Below are 19367 nucleotides of genomic sequence, written 5' to 3'. Positions count from 1 at the left end.
ATTTTGCTGTCTCACCCTGCACACACTTCTTGTAGTTGGGTTCTCATTGCCCTCTCTGTGCTCCTGGCCGTCTCACCTGCATCAGAGCATCCCAAGATGGGGTTCAGGCTACACGAGGAGAGCTCCTGATAGCCACAACCTGGCAGGTCCTTACTGCAGCACTTGCTGGACACACCTAATCATTAGAGGTTCAAAGGGAAAGTGTGGTGGGAAGAGGAAAAGCGAGATCTCCTGGAGGTGGTGGTGACATCCAGAGCGTGGATTAGTCACCAGAAAGATGTTTAATCTCCCTGAGAGTGGCTCACCCAACCGTGTCCCAGGGTCAGGATGGGGACAGGTGCTGCCAGGGGTAACCTGGGATGGTTTCTTCCGTTCAAGCAATGCAAATAATTGCACAGAACAAGCTCAGCCCATATTTCACATCCAGCACATCCACAGCCTGTCTACAGGACGAAATTGTGAGCAGCCCCAGCCCAGCCCTGAGGTGTGGGGTCATGGCAGAGTGCTGGGAGTGGGGCCCAGGGCTGCCATGCACTGCACTGACGCAGCCTTCCCACGGCAGCCACGCTCCAATGAGCACACATTCAAATCAGAGCCTCTGGAAACGCCATAGCTTTAGCTGGGGCCATTATCTCTCTGGTTGATGGCTTTCCTGTAAATGAAAAGCAGTGGCAGGGAATGTGGCTTTCAGCTGCAGCCTTTATTTGAGTGACTCTACGTGCCGTGCTCCTGGTGAGCAAGGCCTATTCTACTGCACTGAGATGCCATGCTGTGCCATCCCCATGGCCGTGCCACCCTCTGGCCATGCTGTGCCCATCACGGCACGCCCAGCAGCAGCGTCCCCGCCAGCCCTGCAGCCAGAAGGCAGGGCAGCTGTGGCATCGTGGCTGCTCCAGAGCTGCGTGAGCCCCGTGGCCCATTGCAGTCATCGCTGAAGCAGCAGTGCAGGGTGGCTCCCCCGGAGCTGCGCCGTGCCTGGTCACAAAAGGACTTGTAGGAGCAGGACTTGATGATGCTGTCTGCAAGGGAAGGCAGAGCACACAGGGTTAAGTGCTGCCGTGCAGCAGCCGTGCAGCAGGAGCACACGCAACCCCTCCAGCACAAAACTGAACTGCAGCAGGATGTGGTGGCAGCTTTGCAGCCCTGGCACTGACTTACTGGGCGCAGTGATGGTGGAGCAGGCGTCCGCGTATTGAGGGCAGCTGTGCGAGCCCTGCTTGTTGCAGTCGTTCTCGTTGGATGCGACGCATTTGTGGCATCTCAGCGCTGCACCTGCGCAAGGGGAGGAGCGGTGAGGCAGTGCTGAGCCTCTGACTGCTGCGTGCTGCCGGCACCACGGGGGTGCAGCACTCTCCCAGGTACAGCTCAAAGAGGCGTAAAACCTTCAACCTTCGTCTTTTTGCGCCAATTTTAATTGTAATGAGTGGAGGCGGGGTTCGTCTACACCGCAGGGGAGGTTCAGTGCACGTGTGTGCCATGCAGGCAGCTTCCCCCGTGCGATGCACTGCACAGAACTGCACCCATTGGCACTGCAAGGCGCTGGCAGAGGGGTGATGGTGGACGTGTCACAGCTGTGCCACCCAGAGGAGCTCGCAACGAACCCTGGCTCTGTGCGGGTGGAGGAACTCCGACCCTGCGCGGCTGCGGAGGTCCCAGGTCCTCAGGAACCTCCTGAGCAAATGTGAAAGCACCGCTGTCTCTGTCTGACAGTGAGAGCCCTGAAATAACAGCGCTGCTTTGAATACACGCAGACAGAGCAACTCCGAAAAGCCCCGAAAAGCCGCTCTCACCCGAGCCGGGCCATCAGGAGGACCGCTTGGTTTTTACAGCGGTGTTTGAATTCATGCTTATTTCGGGAGGAAAACGTCCGCCCGTTTTGCTGGACGAGCAGAGCCCTCTCGCGGCACGCAGCGCCCGCTCAGCGCGTTGTGCAACGCGGAGCACGAACTGCTGCCTCCTTTCGTGGAAAGGAAAAAAAAAAACCACGAGTGAGGGGAACGGAGCCACACCGAGCACGGAGTGCGCAGCGGCACCGCTCGCTTCTCTGCCCTACAACCGCGGCTGCATTTATTTCATCATCCCCTCGGTGCGAAGATCCCAACATCGGAGCGAGCTGAGTGCTGCCCCGGCTTCCCCCCGCACTTCAGCCTGATGGCACCGCGCACCCAGTGCTCCTCGGTCCTGCAACGGGGCAGGGATTGTTCCACTGTTCCCCAAACCCCTCACGATCTCCTGCAGGGACGGCAGCCGCAGTCACTTACCATCCCGCGCCAGGGAGGTGACGATGGTCAGAGCCAGGAGGGTCTTCAGGGGCAACATTGTCAGCAGTGCGCGCTCGGGGCACATAGCCTTTCTTTTGTCCCGAGGTCTTAGGGTAATCTGCTTGGGCGATTGGATCTGTGGGCTGAGGATAACGCACTTAACAGCCCGTCCTAATGCCACCTGAGCTGGGAGGGGACGCAGCTCCAAGGGCAGGGGCTGCCCAGGGGCAGCAATGGGCACAGCGCAGCCCCAAGCCATCCCCAGGGCTGCACTCTGCTCCTCTATCCTTAACCCAGTCCCAATCCATCCCTAAGGCTGCACTCTGCTCCTCTACCCATAACCCAGCCCCAAGCCATCCCTAGGCTGCACTCTGCTCCTCTATCCTTAACCCAGCCCCAATCCATCCCCAGGGCTGCACTCTGCTCCTCTAACCCATAACCCAGCCCCAATCCATCCCCAGGGCTGCACTCTGCTCCTCTAACTCTAACCCAGCCCCAACCCCAACCCCATCCACACACATGAGGCAGAATCAGGCCCTTCCCAGGAGATAAATCCTCCTAAGACTCTCACCAGCCTTACAAACACCACGAAACCTTTCAAGAGTGATAAACACCATTTTTACTCAGGCAATGAAATATGGAAAAAAAAATATATTAGTAATCATCATCATAATCTCCTTTGTGTGAGTATAACTCTTACAAATATTTACCTGACATATAAAAGGGAAATAACTGTACGTACAAAATCGATGCTGATGGCAGTGATGTATGGTGTACAAAGCGATCCTGGTAGTAGTCAGCACAAAGGGGGGGAGGATGGAGGGATGCAGTGGAAGCGGAGAGCAGTCGGGGTGGGCACTCACTGGCACTTCACTGCAGACAAAAGATCTACACACAGCAACACTGCGCTCGTGGGCACTCTGCTGCTGAAAGGGACATCACAGCATCACAGCACATCACTGCTGCTGCAGGAAAGGTGACCACAGCTGTGCCGCAGCGTTGGTTTCTCAGGGAGCAGCACAGGGGATGCAGCAGTGAGCTTAAAATACGCCTTCTGTTATAGATAACTACGGCCGGTATGTATATATTTATATATATGCAACTATAACCATATTATAGTTAATAAATCATTCCTTAGGAATCTTTGCCCAGATTGTACGTGCATGCTGAGAGGCACAGAAACGCAACAGCACGCGGATGGTGGAGGCAGCAGCAGTGTGGCCACGGGACAGCGGGAGCAGAGCGATGTGAGGATGCTGCCACATCACATCACTGCTGCAGGGACAGCTCTGCCTCCCACACAGCTCTGTGCGCTGCGGGAAGAGCTCAGCACTCAGTGTGCTCTGCGTGGTTTTGGGGAGGTGCTGAGCAATGCGTGCGTCACGAGGATTTGAGCTGGCTGTGCTGGCATCAGTCCTGGCTGCCACCACCACCCTGCAGCACTGCAGCCACCTCGGGGCTGGGAGAGCTGCTATAGAGCACAACACGTGGGAGAACAGGAGAAGAGAGTGGTGCCAGGCTGCAGGCACCCCGGTGCTGGTGAAAGGAGCCGTGCTGCAGCGGGATGTGGTTGGCACTGTGACTCCCCAGCAGTGGAAAGAAAAGAGGGGGAAAAAAAAGGATTTTTCCTTTCTGTCAGCTGTGCAAAGAGGTGAACGTTCAACACAACACTGCAGGTGCACAGAATCAGCCATCAGCCCCTTTGGTGGGTCAGTGGGAGTGGGTGGGGACCCTGCACGTGCCAGGGCTTTGTGCCTGTGTAATAAATCCTTTTTATACATAACTAATAAAATATATCTCCGGTGTATGGCTCTGCTTTAACAGATGTCTGCACTGCATGCGGAAACACGGGGGTTAGAAAATAGGAGAACAGCTCAATTCTTTTACAAAAAGGTAGCAGCAAAAAGGTTTGCTAAGGTTTTAGCTAGGCTAGGTAGGAAACAGTCCAACAGCATTTATTTCCCTTATCTGACACCTCAGGGCTGTCTGTGCGTGGTGAGGGAAGGAGCCTCAGCCTCAGCACTTCTCCTGGGCTCACCAAGAGGTAACCACCTCCAAAAAGCAGCAGGCAGCCTGAGGGAAATGCTGCCTGGATCTGCCTTTCCCTATAAAGGCCGGCTTTGTTTGCTTCCCTTATTATGCAGTGCTGCAGGGGGACTGGTGACAGCAGTGCAAGACCCAGAGAGTGACTGCTGCTCTGTGCCTCGCCGTGCTGAGTGGGGAAAGGAGCTCCAAGCAGAGCCCCTTCCCCAGCGCTCTGAACAACGCACCACGTGTGCCTTGGGGCTGTGCCGTGCAGCACGTGAGGACAGTGACAGCACGTGGGGATGGCTGCCCTCACACCTGGGGGTGCAGCAGCCACGCTGTGCTTTCTGCAGGGTCGCTCCGGGGTAATAATAAGGCAAAGTGCTCGAAGGTAGGAGAAAAGCAGCCGGGTGCGGAGCGCTGGGGCGGTGAGCTCAGTCTGCCCTGCCCAGCTTTGCAATCAGCTCGTCGCAGATCTTGGTCAGCTCCTCGATCTCCTGGTTCTGGAAGGGAAGCAGACCCGTGGTGCATCCCTCCTTATTCCCCAGTGATCCCATTCCCCTGACCCTTTGGGCACTTTCCAGCCCTAAAACTCAGAAGACAGCTCCAGCATCAGCAGGGCACCGAAGTGGAAGCGCAGAGCATCCCCGGTGTGCTGAACATGGGCACGTTACCTTCTGCTGCAGGGCTCTCTCCAGGGACTCCACCTTCATCTGCTCCTTTCGCAGCCCCGCGTGCAGCGCTGCGCTCTCTGCTTTGGCCTTGGTGCGCACCTGGGCGATCTCCTCGTTGGCTCTGCATGGGGAGAAATGGGACCACAGTTATGGGGTGGGAGCTCTGCAGCATCACAGAATGGCCAGGGTTGGAAGGGACCTCACAGAATCACAGAATGCCATGCATCAGAGGTGGTTTTCCTACTGCTGTACGGAGGTGACTCATTACTCATGGCTCATTACTCAGGGCCAGGCATCTGCTGCCCATCCTCCTGCACCTCACAGCTCTTACTTGTCCAACTTCTCCTCCGCGTGGACCTTCAGGGCCTGGTATCGCTGCTCCTCTTGCTTGACACGGTTTAAATAATCCTGAGCACACTTCTTCAGGGCTTCTTCGTTCTGGAAAACAAAATACACTCATCTGCACTGGGACCGAGCACAACGTGCTGCTCTGATACCGTGACAGATCTGCACAGGACAGGGTGGGGGCAATGCACCCCACAGCCACAGGGATGGGGAGGACACTGGGATCAGAACCTTCTTAAAGCCTTCCAGGACACCCTTCAGGTTTTCGTATCTCCTGAACAGATCCGACAGGGACCTCTCCACAGAGTTGAGATCTGCCAACGCCTGCTCCTTCTCCATGGTGAGCTGCTGCAGGTTCTTTTGGGAGGTCATATTTGTCCTCTGCTCATCCTCTGCGAGGGGAACAAACAAGGATGCAGTGACAGCACAGACAGCACCGCCCTGCCCCGCAGCACTGGGACCTCACCTATCATCTGGGCAATGGTTTTCTCGTACTCAGCCACAATTTTCCTGCAACAAAACGAGAACAAAAGCAGGTAGGAAGCAGCAGTTTCTGCAGGCACATGCCCACAGCTCTGCTCCAGCACACAGCCCTGGACCCCAGTGCTGTAACAGCCTGGGCACCCCCCGCTGCTGCTCCCAGACCCCCCTCCAGCCGCAGCTAATGGGATTTCATCCCCACAACAAACAAACAGCAGGCTCAACACAGCACAGGCACAAAGCAGACATGCCTTGCAATGTGTCCCATCCCAACGAAGGGGAATTGTGTCATCATCTCATCACGGCCCCACAGCCCACCGGGGGGAAACATGAGCACAGCATCCCACCGGGCGGGGGTCCCACCTCATCTCCAGGACCTCCTGACGACTCTCCTCGTACTTCTTCTTCCACTCATTGGCTTCGATCTCCTTTGTGATTATCTGGGGAGCGGCAGAATGAGACCTTGCTCCGCCTGCAGACCCACTGTGCCCACCCCCCCCCTGCAGAGCAGCCCCCACTGTTACCTCCTCTCGGATGAGTGTGAGCACGGCCGCCTTCTCAGAGGCACTCAGGCAGATGCTGTCCAGGGGGCTGTCGCTTTTGCTGCCACTGGTGATGGCTGTGGGGGGTTTGTCTGCCAGGCACAGCCCGGGATGGCCCTGCAGGGGAATCACCCAGCTGGGTGTTGTGATTTGCTCATCTTTTCTCCCTGGTTTCCACGTTTGGGGTCACCCCCTCACCATCCCCTGGGCTTGCACCCCGAAAAAGAGGCAGAGCGGGGGCTCACCTTGGGAGGGCAGACCCAGCTATGGGCTGAGCTGTGCTCCCATCCAACATCACTTTAATTTGCTCTGTGCTTGGCTTTGAAACAGCTAGGGCTGCACCGTGGGGGTGGGAGCCACACAGGGGCTGGAGGGTGTTGGGTCCCATGGGTGAATGTCCCCAGCAAAGTGCTCCTACACTGCATGGCTCACACAGCCTCTTCCTCCCTTCACTGTCTCCACAGAAGTGCAGCCCCTCGCAGCATCTCCTTGGAAACAGGCTGCGAGGCCATAAATAGCAAAGAGCTGGGAGAAGGCAGCCTGGTTCTGCAGTGTTTTGGAAACGAAAGCACTTCCCTCTCCTCTCCTCTCCTCTCCTCTCCTCCTCCTCTCCTCTCCTCTCCTCTCCTCTCCTCTCCTCTCCTCTCCTCTCCTCTCCTCTCCTCTCCTCTCCTCTCCTCTCCTCTCCTCTCCTCTCCTCTCCTCTCCTCTCCTCTCCTCTCCTCTCCTCTCCCTTCCTCTCCTCTCCTCTCCTCTCCCCTCTCCTCTCCCTCTCCTCTTCCTCTCTCTCCTCCCTCTCCTCTCCTCTCCTCTCCTCTCCTCTCCTCTCCTCTCCTCTCCTCTCCTCTCCTCTCCTCTCCTCTCCTCTCCTCTCCTCTCTCCTCCCTCTCCTCTCCTCTCCTCTCCTCTCCTCTCCTCTCCCCCCTTCCTCTCCTCTCCCTCCTCTCCTCTCCTCTCCTCTCCTCTCTCTCCTCTCCCTCCTCCTCTCCTCTCCCTCCTCTCCTCTCCTCTCCTCTCCTCTCCTCTCCTCTCCTCTCCTCTCCTCTCCTCTCCTCTCCTCTCCTCTCCTCTCCTCTCCTCTCCTCTCCTCTCCTCTCCCTCTCTCTCCTCTCCTCTCCTCTCCTCTCCTCTCCTCTCCTCTCCTCTCCTCTCCTCTCCTCTCCTCTCCTCTCCTCTCCTCTCCTCTCCTCTCCTCTCCTCTCCTCTCCTCTCCACTCCTCTCCACTCCACTACTGTCCTCCTTTGCCACTGCTCAGATCCACACATGATGGAGCCACGGGCAACCACCTCAGGCACAACCTTGGGTCCAGGCAGCCTCAGCCCCTAAGCACCTTCCTGCAGCCTCACGCAAAGCAGCTGTGCAGCTCTGCCCGCCCCACAGCCCGACCCACTGGGGCAGCCTCAGCAACACCAAACACAAGGTTCACTTTGCCCACTGTCCTTGTGGGGCTTAGTGCAGTTAAATCTGTCTCAGAGGTGCTGATTTTGCTGATGTTGCTAATCTCATCACCTGCTTGTCAGCTCTGCATTGGGGCAGCTCTGCTGGCACAGGCTCCCCCCCACCACCACCACCATCAGCCCCACAGCCGTGCAGCAGCCCCAACAGAGCCAGCCCAAGGTGGGCAGAGAGGGGGAAGCATGCAGCACTCACAGGGAAGGCAACAGATCTATCCTTGTCCGTATGCTTGGAGATCTCCTCAAAGCCTGGAGACAGAGAAATAAAACGTTTTAGCAGCTAGAAAAGGAGACCCTGGCAGCACACACAGCTTCACTGGGATGCAGAGGTGTACAGCATGGTCTGAGCGACCTCAAGAAGGCTTTATACCCTGCTCCTGCCCTTGAGGGGAGGACACATCCCGCATCCCCGCTGCAGCTGCAGCCAACACTCCCCTCTGGTGGCAGCCCAGCCCCTGTCTGACCCCACAGCTGCCACATCAACGATGCCCAGGTAGCAGAGATGCCCAGAGATGGGCAGTTGTGGAACCCCTCCCCATTGAGACAAAGTCCTGCCGTCCTCTCTCAGAGCTCTGCAGCTCTGAGCGGCACTCAGGGAAACTGATTAATGACCAGCTGCAAGCCCTCCACGAGGCCATTTCTGCTGTTTGCACCTATAACTCCGCTATGGATTAAGTGCCACGTTGCCTGGCTTTTAATTATTTTTTAATAGATTGGTCACAGCAGATAATTACATCGGAGACAGACAGCAGGAGCAGCAGTGTGGGCTTCAGCAGTGACCTGGAGCTCTCTATTAGCAGGCAGTGTGTGCCGGCAGCTGTCCTGGCACAGGATGCACCAGGAGCAAAACCAGAGCAGGATGGGAGCTTTCAGCAACAGCCCTGACTTTGCATTTGCGTTTTTATTACTGAGGTCAGTGCATTTAGGGAGGAACTGAGCTCAGCAGGGCAGGGAAGGGGCTGTGGGGTTTTCGAAAGCCAGGAGGCTCCAGGCTGAATATAAAGAGCACGCTGATTTTTCCATAATGAAAGCAATGCAGACAAGCAATACACAGCACAGCCACAGCCGGGGGCAGTGGGGTGCTCCCTACCTGTCTCCACACTGGGCTTCACCGCCGGTACGGGGACATTGGAGCACTCAAAGTACTCCAGGTCATCCTCAGGCTCTCCCTTCTTCTCCAGCCCAGCCACTTTCTGTGTGCAGGAGGTGGATGCCAGCTTCTCCTCATCGGTGGCACGTCCATCCCTAGCAGCAATGTCTGGGATTTCAGAGATCAGCGTTCCCTCATCCTGCAGGATCAAGGCATGAGGGTTAGGAGGGCGGAGATGAGCTTTGGGGATCAGAGCTGGGCCGTGCAGGTGGGCAGCAGGGAGCTCAGGATGCTCAGCACCCCCTGCCTGCTCCCACCTACCTGAGTGCAGCCATCCAGCAGCAGCGCCGGCGTCTCGTACTGCTTCACCTTGCAGCTGCTCCTGCAGACAGAGGGAAACGAACACATGAACCTGGTGCTCAAGGAGGCCAAGGAGGGGACAGTGGGGGTGCGTGCAGCACAGCCCAAGCAGGGGGAGGCAGCCCCAGCACCAGCATTGCACCCACAGCAAAACCACTCACCGGTGAGTTATTTGGGGGACAGAGTGAGTTCTGGAAGGAGCCGAAGGAACAAGCAAACAAAACACACAGCTACAGAACGATCGGGTTTGTCTTTGAGATGTTTATTGCTATTGGAGAGAAGGAGCACAGAAAGCACCTGAGGTGCAGACGGCGAGAGAGGATGTGATGAAGGCTTCCTTTGCTGCACCTCGCCTGCGTGTCCAGTGCAATGGTATCACACCTGATGCATGCTGATCTTCTGCAGAAAGGGCACTTGCAGGCAGTCCCGTGCCCAGCAAAGCCCTGTGCTGCCCTGTCGCTGCCCACATGGCAGCACCCACATCTCTGCAGGTCTGGGCAGCTGGGCAGAGCCCTGCTGTGCTCACAGGACAGCGCTGCTGTGTGTTGAGAGCTGCAAACTGGAGGAGGAAAGACTTGAGGAGGGCTGAAGGCTGAGTTCAGGTTGCTCCTGCAGTGATGCACGGATGGTGCCTCTTCCAGGGACTTCACCCCACGTTCCCAAATGTCCCATTCCAGTGGCTGTGCAGGACTGCAGACACAGCCCCATCCCAGTGTGTGGTGCTGGTTTCCTGAATCGGCTGCAGGCAGTGCAGGGATGCTCACAGAGCCCCAAGAGGAGGGTGCACGCAGCACCAGGTCCGTGCCACCAAAACCAGTGCTGACACGATGTGGGGGGACGCATTTCCAGCCCCACACCAGAGCTGCAGCCATGCAGAGGTCAGAGCAGATTTGCAGCAGGACAGCCCTTAGGTTGAGAAATTCTCTCCCTGCCTGCTTCAATCCACACATGCTCCAGCAGAGCACGAGCAATGTGGTATGGAACATCTGCAGGCTGCCATGCACATCTGTATCAGATAAAGTTCACCCTTGGCTCTATTTTTTAATAGCACACCCTAATGCAAGCAGTTCACCTGCAGCTCTCCGCCCTGCACGACCTCCTGGGATGCTGTTACCACACTCCCCAGTACCTGCTTTGATCTCCCCCAGTGCCAAGACAGCAGCTCTGTAACTCAGAAGGATGGAGCCAAGCAGCCGCTGCTCGAAACCACGCTGCAAAAAGGCCCATCAGTCTGCAGCCGTGACACAGATGTCAGTGCTTGAGCCAAGCTCTCGTGCATATGGCAGCCGGCGCTAAGCAGAACAAGAAGGGCATTCGGGTGGCTGACATAAGATGAGGGATAAGCCCAGCACGCTGTGGGTGCCCTCACATGAGACAGTGGCAGCCCAGGGACCGTCTCCAGCCACTGCCTCCCAGCCAGCCCCTCTGCAGCATCTGCTTCCTTGGGATTTGCCATGGGGAGGTTTAAAGGACGCCCTTCCCTTTTGGGGCCGAAATCTCCCTGTAAGGAGCTGGAAGCCTGGCTCTCACGGTGCTGTCATTGGTTTTATACCATCAGAATGCACGGCGGGTCGGCATGCTGATGCAGCAAGCAGGGGCACAGCCTGCAGTGCAGCTCATGGCTGCAGCACCCGCAGGGCAAAGCTGCACGGGATGGGGTCCATGCCGTGAAAACAGGTGGGCCAACACACACCCAGAGAACAGAAGCAAAGGGAAAGAGGAAAGAAAGGCAGAAGAGAGTACTTACAACAGAAAACAGAGAAATTTCACTTGTTCAGTAGTCCTGAGGCACCCAAGAATAGACAGGAAAGAGAGACAGACAGATGGAGAGAAGAAAAGCGTGTGAAAAGACCTGAATATTGCTCTCATCTGGAGAAACACACGGAGTCGCACAGCTCAAGCTCTGGGGGAGGAGCACACAGATAAGGGATTCTGCGTTTGCTATTATCAGAAGTGGGATGAGACCGAGCCCTGCCCCAGCTCCTGGCATAATGCAGAGGGGGCTGAGACCTTCCAGCTCTCCCACCCACGGCTGCTCCTGCCCTGGGGTCACACAGCAACACAGATCCTTCAGGAGTCTGCATCGACCTTTGCACGGCATTGCTAAGAGGAAGATCCCCCCCTACCCTTGGCTCTGCCTGCCAGGTGCTATCTGCTGTCTGTAAATCCCCCACTGGAGCTCCCATCTGCAGAGTGACAGCTCGGTTTCTTCTTTCTGTCAAACCAGCCACAGCCTCAATGCTTCTCAAAGTTCCCCTTTTAAGCTCTTTTCCTCTTTCTGCTTCCAACTGGTTTCAACCACCCGAACTGAGTGCAATGGTGCTGGAAGGACCCAATAGTGGCTGGGCAATTCCTCCTTCTCACAGTCATCCCTCTGCCCCACTGCATGCCCAGAGACCCACAGAGGGCACACAAAGCCAACCCTGTCCCAGCAGCTGCTATTTCACATCTGACAGCCTCAGGAGCTGAGACCCAGGCTGAGACAGCACTGCCCAGACACGGTTTGGAGGACGTTTGTGATAGGAAATAGCGAGGTTTGTGATTTAAACCTGCTCCCTGAGGAGGAGGGCAGTGCTGCCTGCCCCCCCAACAGGCGTTATGAAACATCACCATTGACAGCAGGGTTTGAAATAGCACGCTTCAGGAGCTAAATATGCACAGATTCCCACATGCCCTGGAATAGTTTGGGAAGGGACAAGGTCCCACCACCTGTGCAATGCCATAGAAGTAACAACCATCCGCCTCTTAACCTCCATCCTCTCCCCTGTTGCAAAAAGGGAAGCTCAGCAGCAGTGCACAAATGTCCCAGCAGTGTCTGAGCACCGCTCCGTGAGCCCACCCTGCTCATCCCATCCGCTCCTGGGTGGGCAGCAGGACTGAGGTGGCAACAGGATGGGTGCAGAGGAACACGGGAGCCCCGGGCATGGGAGGAAGGAGCTGGCTGTGCTCCACACTCACGTTATCAGACGCGATTTGGCCTTCTGTGGGGAGCCTCTGCTCTTCCCCAGCTCATCCTCCAGCGTCTGGGACTCCAGGATCTCATTCAGGCTGTTGTCGGCCGTGGGACAGCAGTCAGTGGTGCTGGTGAGGGTCTTGGTGGGCTTAAAGGGATCCACGGAGTCAAAGTTATTGGGGTCGAACTGGTAAGAGCCTTTGGGGAGGGCAGGCGAGTGCTGCAGTGTTGAGCTGCCACCGAAGGAACCGAGCTCAGGGCTGTCCCACGATGCAGGGGAGGCCTTGGGGGGGCCCTGGGGACCTTTCTCTGTGTCCTCTATGGGCCTCCTGTGCCTTTTGGGTGTCAGCTTGCTGGCCGGGATCCTGCTGGCCTTCCTCGGTGAGGCTCTCCGGGTCTCCACACCGTCCCCACCTTCTGTGGCATCAACTTCAGCTTTTGGGAGCTGCCCTGGAGGTTGGGTGCCCAGGTCCCCCCTGGGCTCACTCAGTGGGAGGCAATGGGGGGCTGGTGGGCAGCTCTGCAGCGTGCAGCCCTCTGCCATGACAGAACTGTCAGCTTCTTTGTACTGCTCAGGGTCTGAGGCCAGAGGCACTGAGGGCTCCTCACCGGGCGCAGGCTCTGTGCTTTCCCCTCCTCTGCTCCCTTGGGAAGGCAGCTTTCCCTTCTGCAGCTGACAGGGTGAGCTCTCCTGCACCAGAGCATCCTTTTCTGGCTCTGTCAGCCCCAAACCATCATCAGCTGTGTCCCCTCCTGACATGACCAGCTCACACTCGGCTGCACCCTCATGGGGCACCGGTGGCTGGGCTTCAACCGGCAGCTGCGTCACAGCCGTGTCTTCAGGGCCACTTTCGGTCCCCATGTGGGCTGGAGAGGCCCCGACCTCAGGCTGAGCCTCCTCTTCAGGGTGCTGCTCCCCTCCCTGCAGCTCCCCATGGCCGCTGAGCCCTGCAAAGAGAAAGCAGCGTATCAGGGCCTGCCTCCTGCTACCCCCTCCCCCTGCTCCCCCCTTCCCCCTGCCCCAGGACTGTGTTCTTACAGGAGTGCCCTCCCGTGCTGCCAGGATCCCCGCTGATCTCTGGCTTCAAGAACCTTAAAACTGAAAGCTCGTGAATGCAGTGCAGGGAATTGTGTGTAAAGCAGAGGGTGCAGGGGAGCCCCGCGGGAGGCACTGTGCTGTGCTGCACCGTGCCAGCACACATCACACCACCAACATCTCCATTTATGTCCTCCCCCTTCTCCACCGCCTGCCCCCCCCCAGAGTGTCACCAGCTCCAGAGGGGCTTTGTAATGCCAACGCCACTGAACAGCCAGGACCAACTGCAGAGCACAAACCATCCCACCAGCAACTACTTGGATGGGTGTCACACGTCACCAGGACAAATTCAGGGAAGCGTGATACCACGAATGATTAAGCCCTGGGGTGAACAGGAATGAGACTGCTCTTAATGAAGAAGCATATTATGGGCAGCAGAGGGGATCTGGGAGCTGGCACGGGGCTGCGGGTGCTCAGCAGGCAGAGCAGAGCTGCTCCACAACCCTAGGCCATGCTGGGGATCTGCACTGCTCCACCACCACCAGAGACACACGGCTGGCATGGGGTGAAACACCGACTGTTCACAGCAGCTGCACGAGGTTGGTGCTCCTGCTCACAAAATGTCGCTGTCGGTGTGATGGAGAGCAAAAGCTGTGCATGCAAGCAGTGCTGGGGCAGGAGGGAGCAAAGCAGAGCCTGGGAGCACAGGGTGGGATTGGAGGGAGGGAGCTGCCTTTCAAAGCTCAGCCCCACACTGCCTGCATCCCCGCAGAGATCCCACCCAGCACCACTCTGCTGCCGGGGTTCCTTAATCACAAATCCCGCTCCATGACTTAATCACTATTACTCCAATCCCTTCCTCTAAATCCTTTTACTGTTTAATCTTTTCGTTGCTGTCAGGGGATGGGGAAGCTCCTTATCCACCGGGGCATCCTGAAAGCTACACCCAGAGCCGGCACAGGAGTACAGCCAGCATCACCCCTGCAGTTCAGGGGCATCCGAGCAAGGCACGGGCTGGCAGCAAAGGAGAGCGAATATGGGCGAGTCCAGCACATGCAGCCAGCAGCCCTGACTCAGCTGACGGCTGGCGGTTTGCACCATTGATCTCCGGGATGCTAAAAGCCACGGGGATGAATCACGAGGGGCTGCTGTGTCCTCCCTGAGACTGCAGAACGCTCCGTCCGGATGGAGGCTGCTGCCGTGCTGCCCCACAGAACGCATCGGTGAACACAAACCCGGTAAAAAAAAATGTACTTGGAGTGCGGCCAGAAAGCACTCTGAGAGCCCTGCCAGGCCCTCGCACCCTAAAACCTCCCCCACAGACCTGTAGGAACACTGCATCACGCTCTCGCTGCGCTGCTCCGATGTTTTAACCTCACTGAGACACCCCTGGGCAGAAGCACAGACTTCAAAGCGGGGGCAGAAGGCGCCCTTTAAAAGCGCTGCGCTCTCACAGACGGAGCCCATCCTGCTTTCCAGCCCAAGCAGTAATTACATCTTGAATAACAAGGAGAGAGAAAACCACCTCTCCCCATTCCTGCGGATGTCCTCGGGGCGGGGAGAGAAGGAACGCGGCCATCGCTCAGAACCGTGGCCGTGAGCCCAAAAGCAGAGCGACCTCACACGGTGCAGCTCTCCGGAGCATCGCGGTGCCTTTCCAGCCCCGTGCAACGTCTCCGTGCCCTCCTGCTGCACCGGGCACCGCGCGGTTCTGCCAACGCTATGCAGTGACCATGGAGATCTTAAGCTCTCCGAAGAAAAACGCACAGGGAGGACAGAACCCGCAGTTACAGCCGCTTTGTGCGCGGTGACATTTAGCTGTGCCTATCCGCAGAGCCGAGCAAAGCAGCAGAACCCGGCAGCCCTCTCCATCCCACGCTGCGATCCTCCACCCGCACTGCGCGCAGCCCTGGGATCGCCCCTCGCTTTGTGCACGGATGAGTCACGCATCCCTCCCTCGGCTGAGCGCAGGATATCTGGGCCGTGCGTTACGTTGCTAACGGCCTCTTTCCTCTTTCGGCTTTCCGCTTTTGTTTTGCAGACATTGGGCTATTTTTAAATCCTTTCTGTTAAGAATTAGCATACCGGCAAAGGAGCAGCAGCACACCGGATAACACGTGCCCTGCACCAGGGGAACAGCCGCGCGGGCTGACAGCGCTGCTCTGCACTAACGGTGCTCCATATTTGCTGCTTCTGCTCATTTCCTTGCACAGAAGAAAATCCCCTCCTGGCAGATGACTGAAGAGAACTTCAGGACAGAATTGCGGCCTCCATCATGTGAGGCAGAGCATCACATCACCCTCAGCCTCACAGCACTGCAGCCATTGTGCGTGGAACAGGGATTGCCACAAACACAGCCAGCACAGCGGCACCCTGAGATCCACAGCAACGCACAGCAGCTTTCACAGGAATGACCCAGACACCTGCAAGGGGAATTTCCTAGGAAAGCCTTCATCTTTCCTCCTTAGACATTATCCTCCAAACTAAAGATGCCTCTATCCCTTCTTAAAGGGAAGGATTACTCCAAGAGCTGAGATTACCAGAAGCACAAACCAGACGCTCTCTCCACCAAGGCAGAGGAACCTCTCCTTGGGGATGGCACCCAGGACCGAGGGAGGAGTGGGCAGACCTTTGCACCTCTCCAGCCTGCTGCTGAAGCCCAGCAATGCAAGCCACAGAGCAGCAGTGGAGGCAGCTGGGAGAGAGCAGAGTACTTGGGACATCAACCCATCACCCCCAGGCACAGCCTCGGTGCTCCCAAAGGCAGAGCTGCAGATCCCCGCTGCTTATCTCAGCATGGGGACACAGCAGGGTGTGACCAGTGGTTACAACACAGCCCGATGATAATTTTGCACTGCACAGGCAATGAGTCAAGGGGGGCTAAGCCAGCTCCTCCGATCCTGCAGTGTCACCCCTTCCCTACCTGGCAGGATTCAGTACATTCAGCGTTTAACCCACACTAGAGAACAGCAGAGCGCACACAGCCCCAAGTGCTGGCATTTGAACCATTCAGGCCATTAACCACAAAAAAATGTGGCAGGCATTATTCAAAGCAAGAGACTTCTCCTTGACCCCACCCTGCTTTCCTGCATCCGGAGCAGAAAGCCGTGAGCCAGAGGTGTGCTCACCCCTTACCTCGGGTCCCGGCCTCGGGCTGCAGCTCGCTGGGCTCCTTTAGTGCTGAGCAGGTCGGCGTTTCTGCTTCAGGGGTCTCATAATTACCTTCGGAATCCGAGCTGCCGAGGGGGGGGAAAAGAGTGAGGAATTACCACTTTCAAGGCTAGCTGGGAATCGCTGCCTACACATCCAGCCAGACCGGCTCCTGCGGCTGCCACGCTCCTGTCCAGCAGGGCCACGCTAGCAAACGGAAAAGGGAGAGCAAGTAAAACAACATTGAGAGCATCCCCTGTGCACTCTTGAGCCCCAGCACTGCCTTCATCGGATCACCCCGAGCAGCCACCACTGACCTCTGAGAATACAGCAACCCAGAGGCACCTTCCCTATGGCTTGGGGGCTGCTGTGGGATGTGTTTGGGAAGGCTCGATGCACACACCAGCACCTCGATGCACACACCAGCACCTTAGCTGGGAGCACAGCGCTCACCATTCTCGAGCAGCTCCGGCTCAGCCATGCACCCCCGCCCTCCCCCCACTCCCAGAACCCGCTCCCGAAGCAGCGGGGCCGGAACGATGCGAGGCAGCGAGCGGAGAGCGGGGACCGGAGGGGAGCCGGGGATCGGGAGCCGCCGGCCCCGCATGCACACGCACACACCCGCGGCCGCCCGTCCCCGGGGCGCGGTGTACTTGCCTGAAACCCAGCGATTTGATCTCCTCCTCGGCGTCTCTCCCGACCCCTCCATCCTCCCCGTCGGGGCCGCCCCCTCCGCGCACCGCCGACCAAGTCCACCTGGCCCACTGTACCGGCGACAGCAGCTGCCAGGCGCTGAACGCCATCGCCGATCCCCGCGCCGGGTTCAGTACGGCCGCGCCGGCCCGGCCCCCGCCGCCGCCTCCCGCATCTCCGCCGCCGCCCGGCGCGGGGCCCTCCCCGGACCGTACTACTGCCGCGGGGAGAGCGGCCGCCTCCGCCCCGCCGCCTCGCACCCCCCCCCGGCGACGCCGACCGAGGGAGCGGCCCTGGGGGGGGGGTGGGGGGTGGGACGACCGGAGCTCCTCCGCCGCCCGCCCCGCTGCGGGGAGGAGGAGGAGGCGGTTGGTTCCCTGCCGCGTTCCCGCTCCAACCCCGACCCGCCCGCGGCTGCGGCGACTCGGGGAGGAGGTGGGGGAGCATCGCTCGGTGTCCACAGCCCGGTTCCCCGGCACCCTGCGGGGATTCGGGGCGTTCCGCCAAGGGAACCCCCCCCTCCACCACCATCACCCCGCGGAGGGTAGGGAACCGTGAAATCGCACAGTTCCACAGTTTACCTGCGCTGCACCTGCGCTCAGCACGGCGGCTCCGGTCGAGGTGCCAAATTCCCCCCCCCCCGCTCTGCACGGTGAGAGGCCCCGGAGCGCTGTTCCCATCGGCAGAGGGGGTCGGGTGGGGGGACACCGCTACCCGGGGTGCTGGGAACACGGGGACACGAGGATGGAGAGCAGAGGGGAGGGAAACACCTGCCCTCCTGTTTTCCAAGGGAAACGCCGAGCTCGCCAGCCCTGTCTCGAGGTATATCCTTCCATGGTGGCGAGTTTGTTTGTTTCTTTCTTTCTTTATTGTTTTAAAATAACAGCAAACAGTCCCTGCTGAAAGCAGCGCTGCCTTGCGGGCCTCCCTTGGGAACCTGCACCCTAAACAGGGCTCGCTCCCAAACCCGTTCCCTCCCACTCCCTTGCTAGAGAGAGGAGCACAGCGTTACTGCTGCAGCATCCAAAGCACTGCAGGGAATGGCCGTGGTATGGCAGCAGATCTGTTACAGGTGCTGACACTGCACAGCAAGGCTGCGTGCCCGGGCTGCATCTCCTGGGGCTGAGCTGGTGAAGGGCAGAGCTGTCTGGCTGCACAACCAGCCTGGCCCATTGCAGAGAAGCACAGCCAACTCTCTGTAACCACTCAAAGTGCTCGCAGGCCAGGCCAAGACCTCCATTCTCTGCTCTGTGAATCATCAGCTCCCTGTGCCAGGAGTGCCTCAGGTGGGCAGGGGCTCTGCACCAGGATGGACTGGTCTGGCTGCCTCTGTGCCACCAGTCTCTGTCCAAGGGCCTCATTCCTCACCATGCAGCTTCTCAAATAACCTCCCCACGGGGAACCTTTCTTTCAGGCTTCCACCCTGTCAAAAAAAAAAAGGCTCTTACCCCCTTACAAAACCTTTCCAAATTTCCTCCATCTTTGGCAGATCTGCCAAAGCAAAGGTGGTGCCAACCCCAGGGCAGGTCTGAGGCAGAGCAGCCACATCCCCCAGCCACTGACTTCCACCTCACAGCAACCTGGGGGCAGTGAGCCCTGCAGACCCCTGCCCCGTGCAAAGGGCACTGAGCTGCAAGTGGTCTGCGGCACTTCTTGAAGCTTATCTGCAGAAAAACAAGAGGCTGAAGCAGCAGAACCTCAACATCCTCTTGCCTACGCTTGCGCCGAGCAGAAACACGCAGCCACTTCCCCCCATCTGAAGTGGCAGAGCTGATTTCTGCAGATGAATTTTACATAACGAGCTCTCCAGCGTGTGCACGGCGGCACGCAGCGCTCTGCAGCAGCGCTGGCTGCAGCCTCAGCTCCTCCTCCTCCCTCTCCCCTTCCCATCAGTCACTTCACAGATCGCTGCTGACCCAAAAGACTCCACTGGAGTGACAGCACTGCTGCTCCATAGAGCAGCTCACAGCTGCAGGGACGCCACGGAGCAAACAGAAGTGCAAAGGGCAGAGGAGCAGCAGCGGGTTTGGGTGCTGGCAGAGGGAGCACAAAGCCTCTGCCACAGGGATCTGCATCAGCCGTGGCACAGATGCGGCTGCTGCGGCGCCCACTTGTTGCGTGGGAGACGTGGGAGGAAATCAGCAGCGTCCAATGGAGGAAATCAGCAGCATCCTTCCATTGTGCAGCAACACACAGAGCGGGCCCCACTCCCAGTGGCCTCAAAGGGGAAGGAGCAGGAGTGGGGTCAGCCAGACAACGGTTCATTGGGAGCAGCTAACGAGCAGAGCCTGCTTCCACCTGCT

General features: G+C 58.2%; 2 protein-coding genes across 2 annotated transcripts; both read right to left on the bottom strand.

Moving 5' to 3' along the window:
- Positions 1 to 679: 679 nt before the first annotated feature.
- On the bottom strand, positions 680 to 3150 carry LOC109364487 (uncharacterized). The gene is made up of 4 exons (XM_085208457.1): positions 3004 to 3150; positions 2262 to 2404; positions 1159 to 1272; positions 680 to 1019 (listed from the first exon to the last, which is right to left on the bottom strand). The coding sequence occupies exons 2-4, from the start codon at positions 2344 to 2346 to the stop codon at positions 817 to 819; spliced, it is 402 nt and encodes a 133-aa protein (XP_085064583.1). The 5' UTR covers positions 2347 to 2404; positions 3004 to 3150; the 3' UTR covers positions 680 to 816.
- On the bottom strand, positions 2857 to 18046 carry TACC1 (transforming acidic coiled-coil containing protein 1). Its single transcript, XM_085208449.1, has 13 exons — positions 17029 to 18046; positions 16357 to 16457; positions 12191 to 13133; positions 9194 to 9254; positions 8873 to 9071; positions 7979 to 8031; positions 6310 to 6444; positions 6149 to 6225; positions 5772 to 5815; positions 5537 to 5697; positions 5292 to 5398; positions 4961 to 5081; positions 2857 to 4789 (listed from the first exon to the last, which is right to left on the bottom strand). Exons 1-13 carry the CDS (start codon positions 17172 to 17174, stop codon positions 4721 to 4723), a joined length of 2217 nt encoding a protein of 738 aa, XP_085064575.1. The 5' UTR covers positions 17175 to 18046; the 3' UTR covers positions 2857 to 4720.
- Positions 18047 to 19367: the final 1321 nt, after the last annotated feature.

This window comes from Meleagris gallopavo, chromosome 24 (assembly GCF_905368555.1).
Source record: "Meleagris gallopavo chromosome 24, MGAL_WU_HG_1.1, whole genome shotgun sequence".
NCBI lineage: Eukaryota > Metazoa > Chordata > Aves > Galliformes > Phasianidae > Meleagris > Meleagris gallopavo.
Note: the sequence above shows the minus strand (reverse complement) of the source record. Positions and strands in the feature narration are given on the sequence as shown.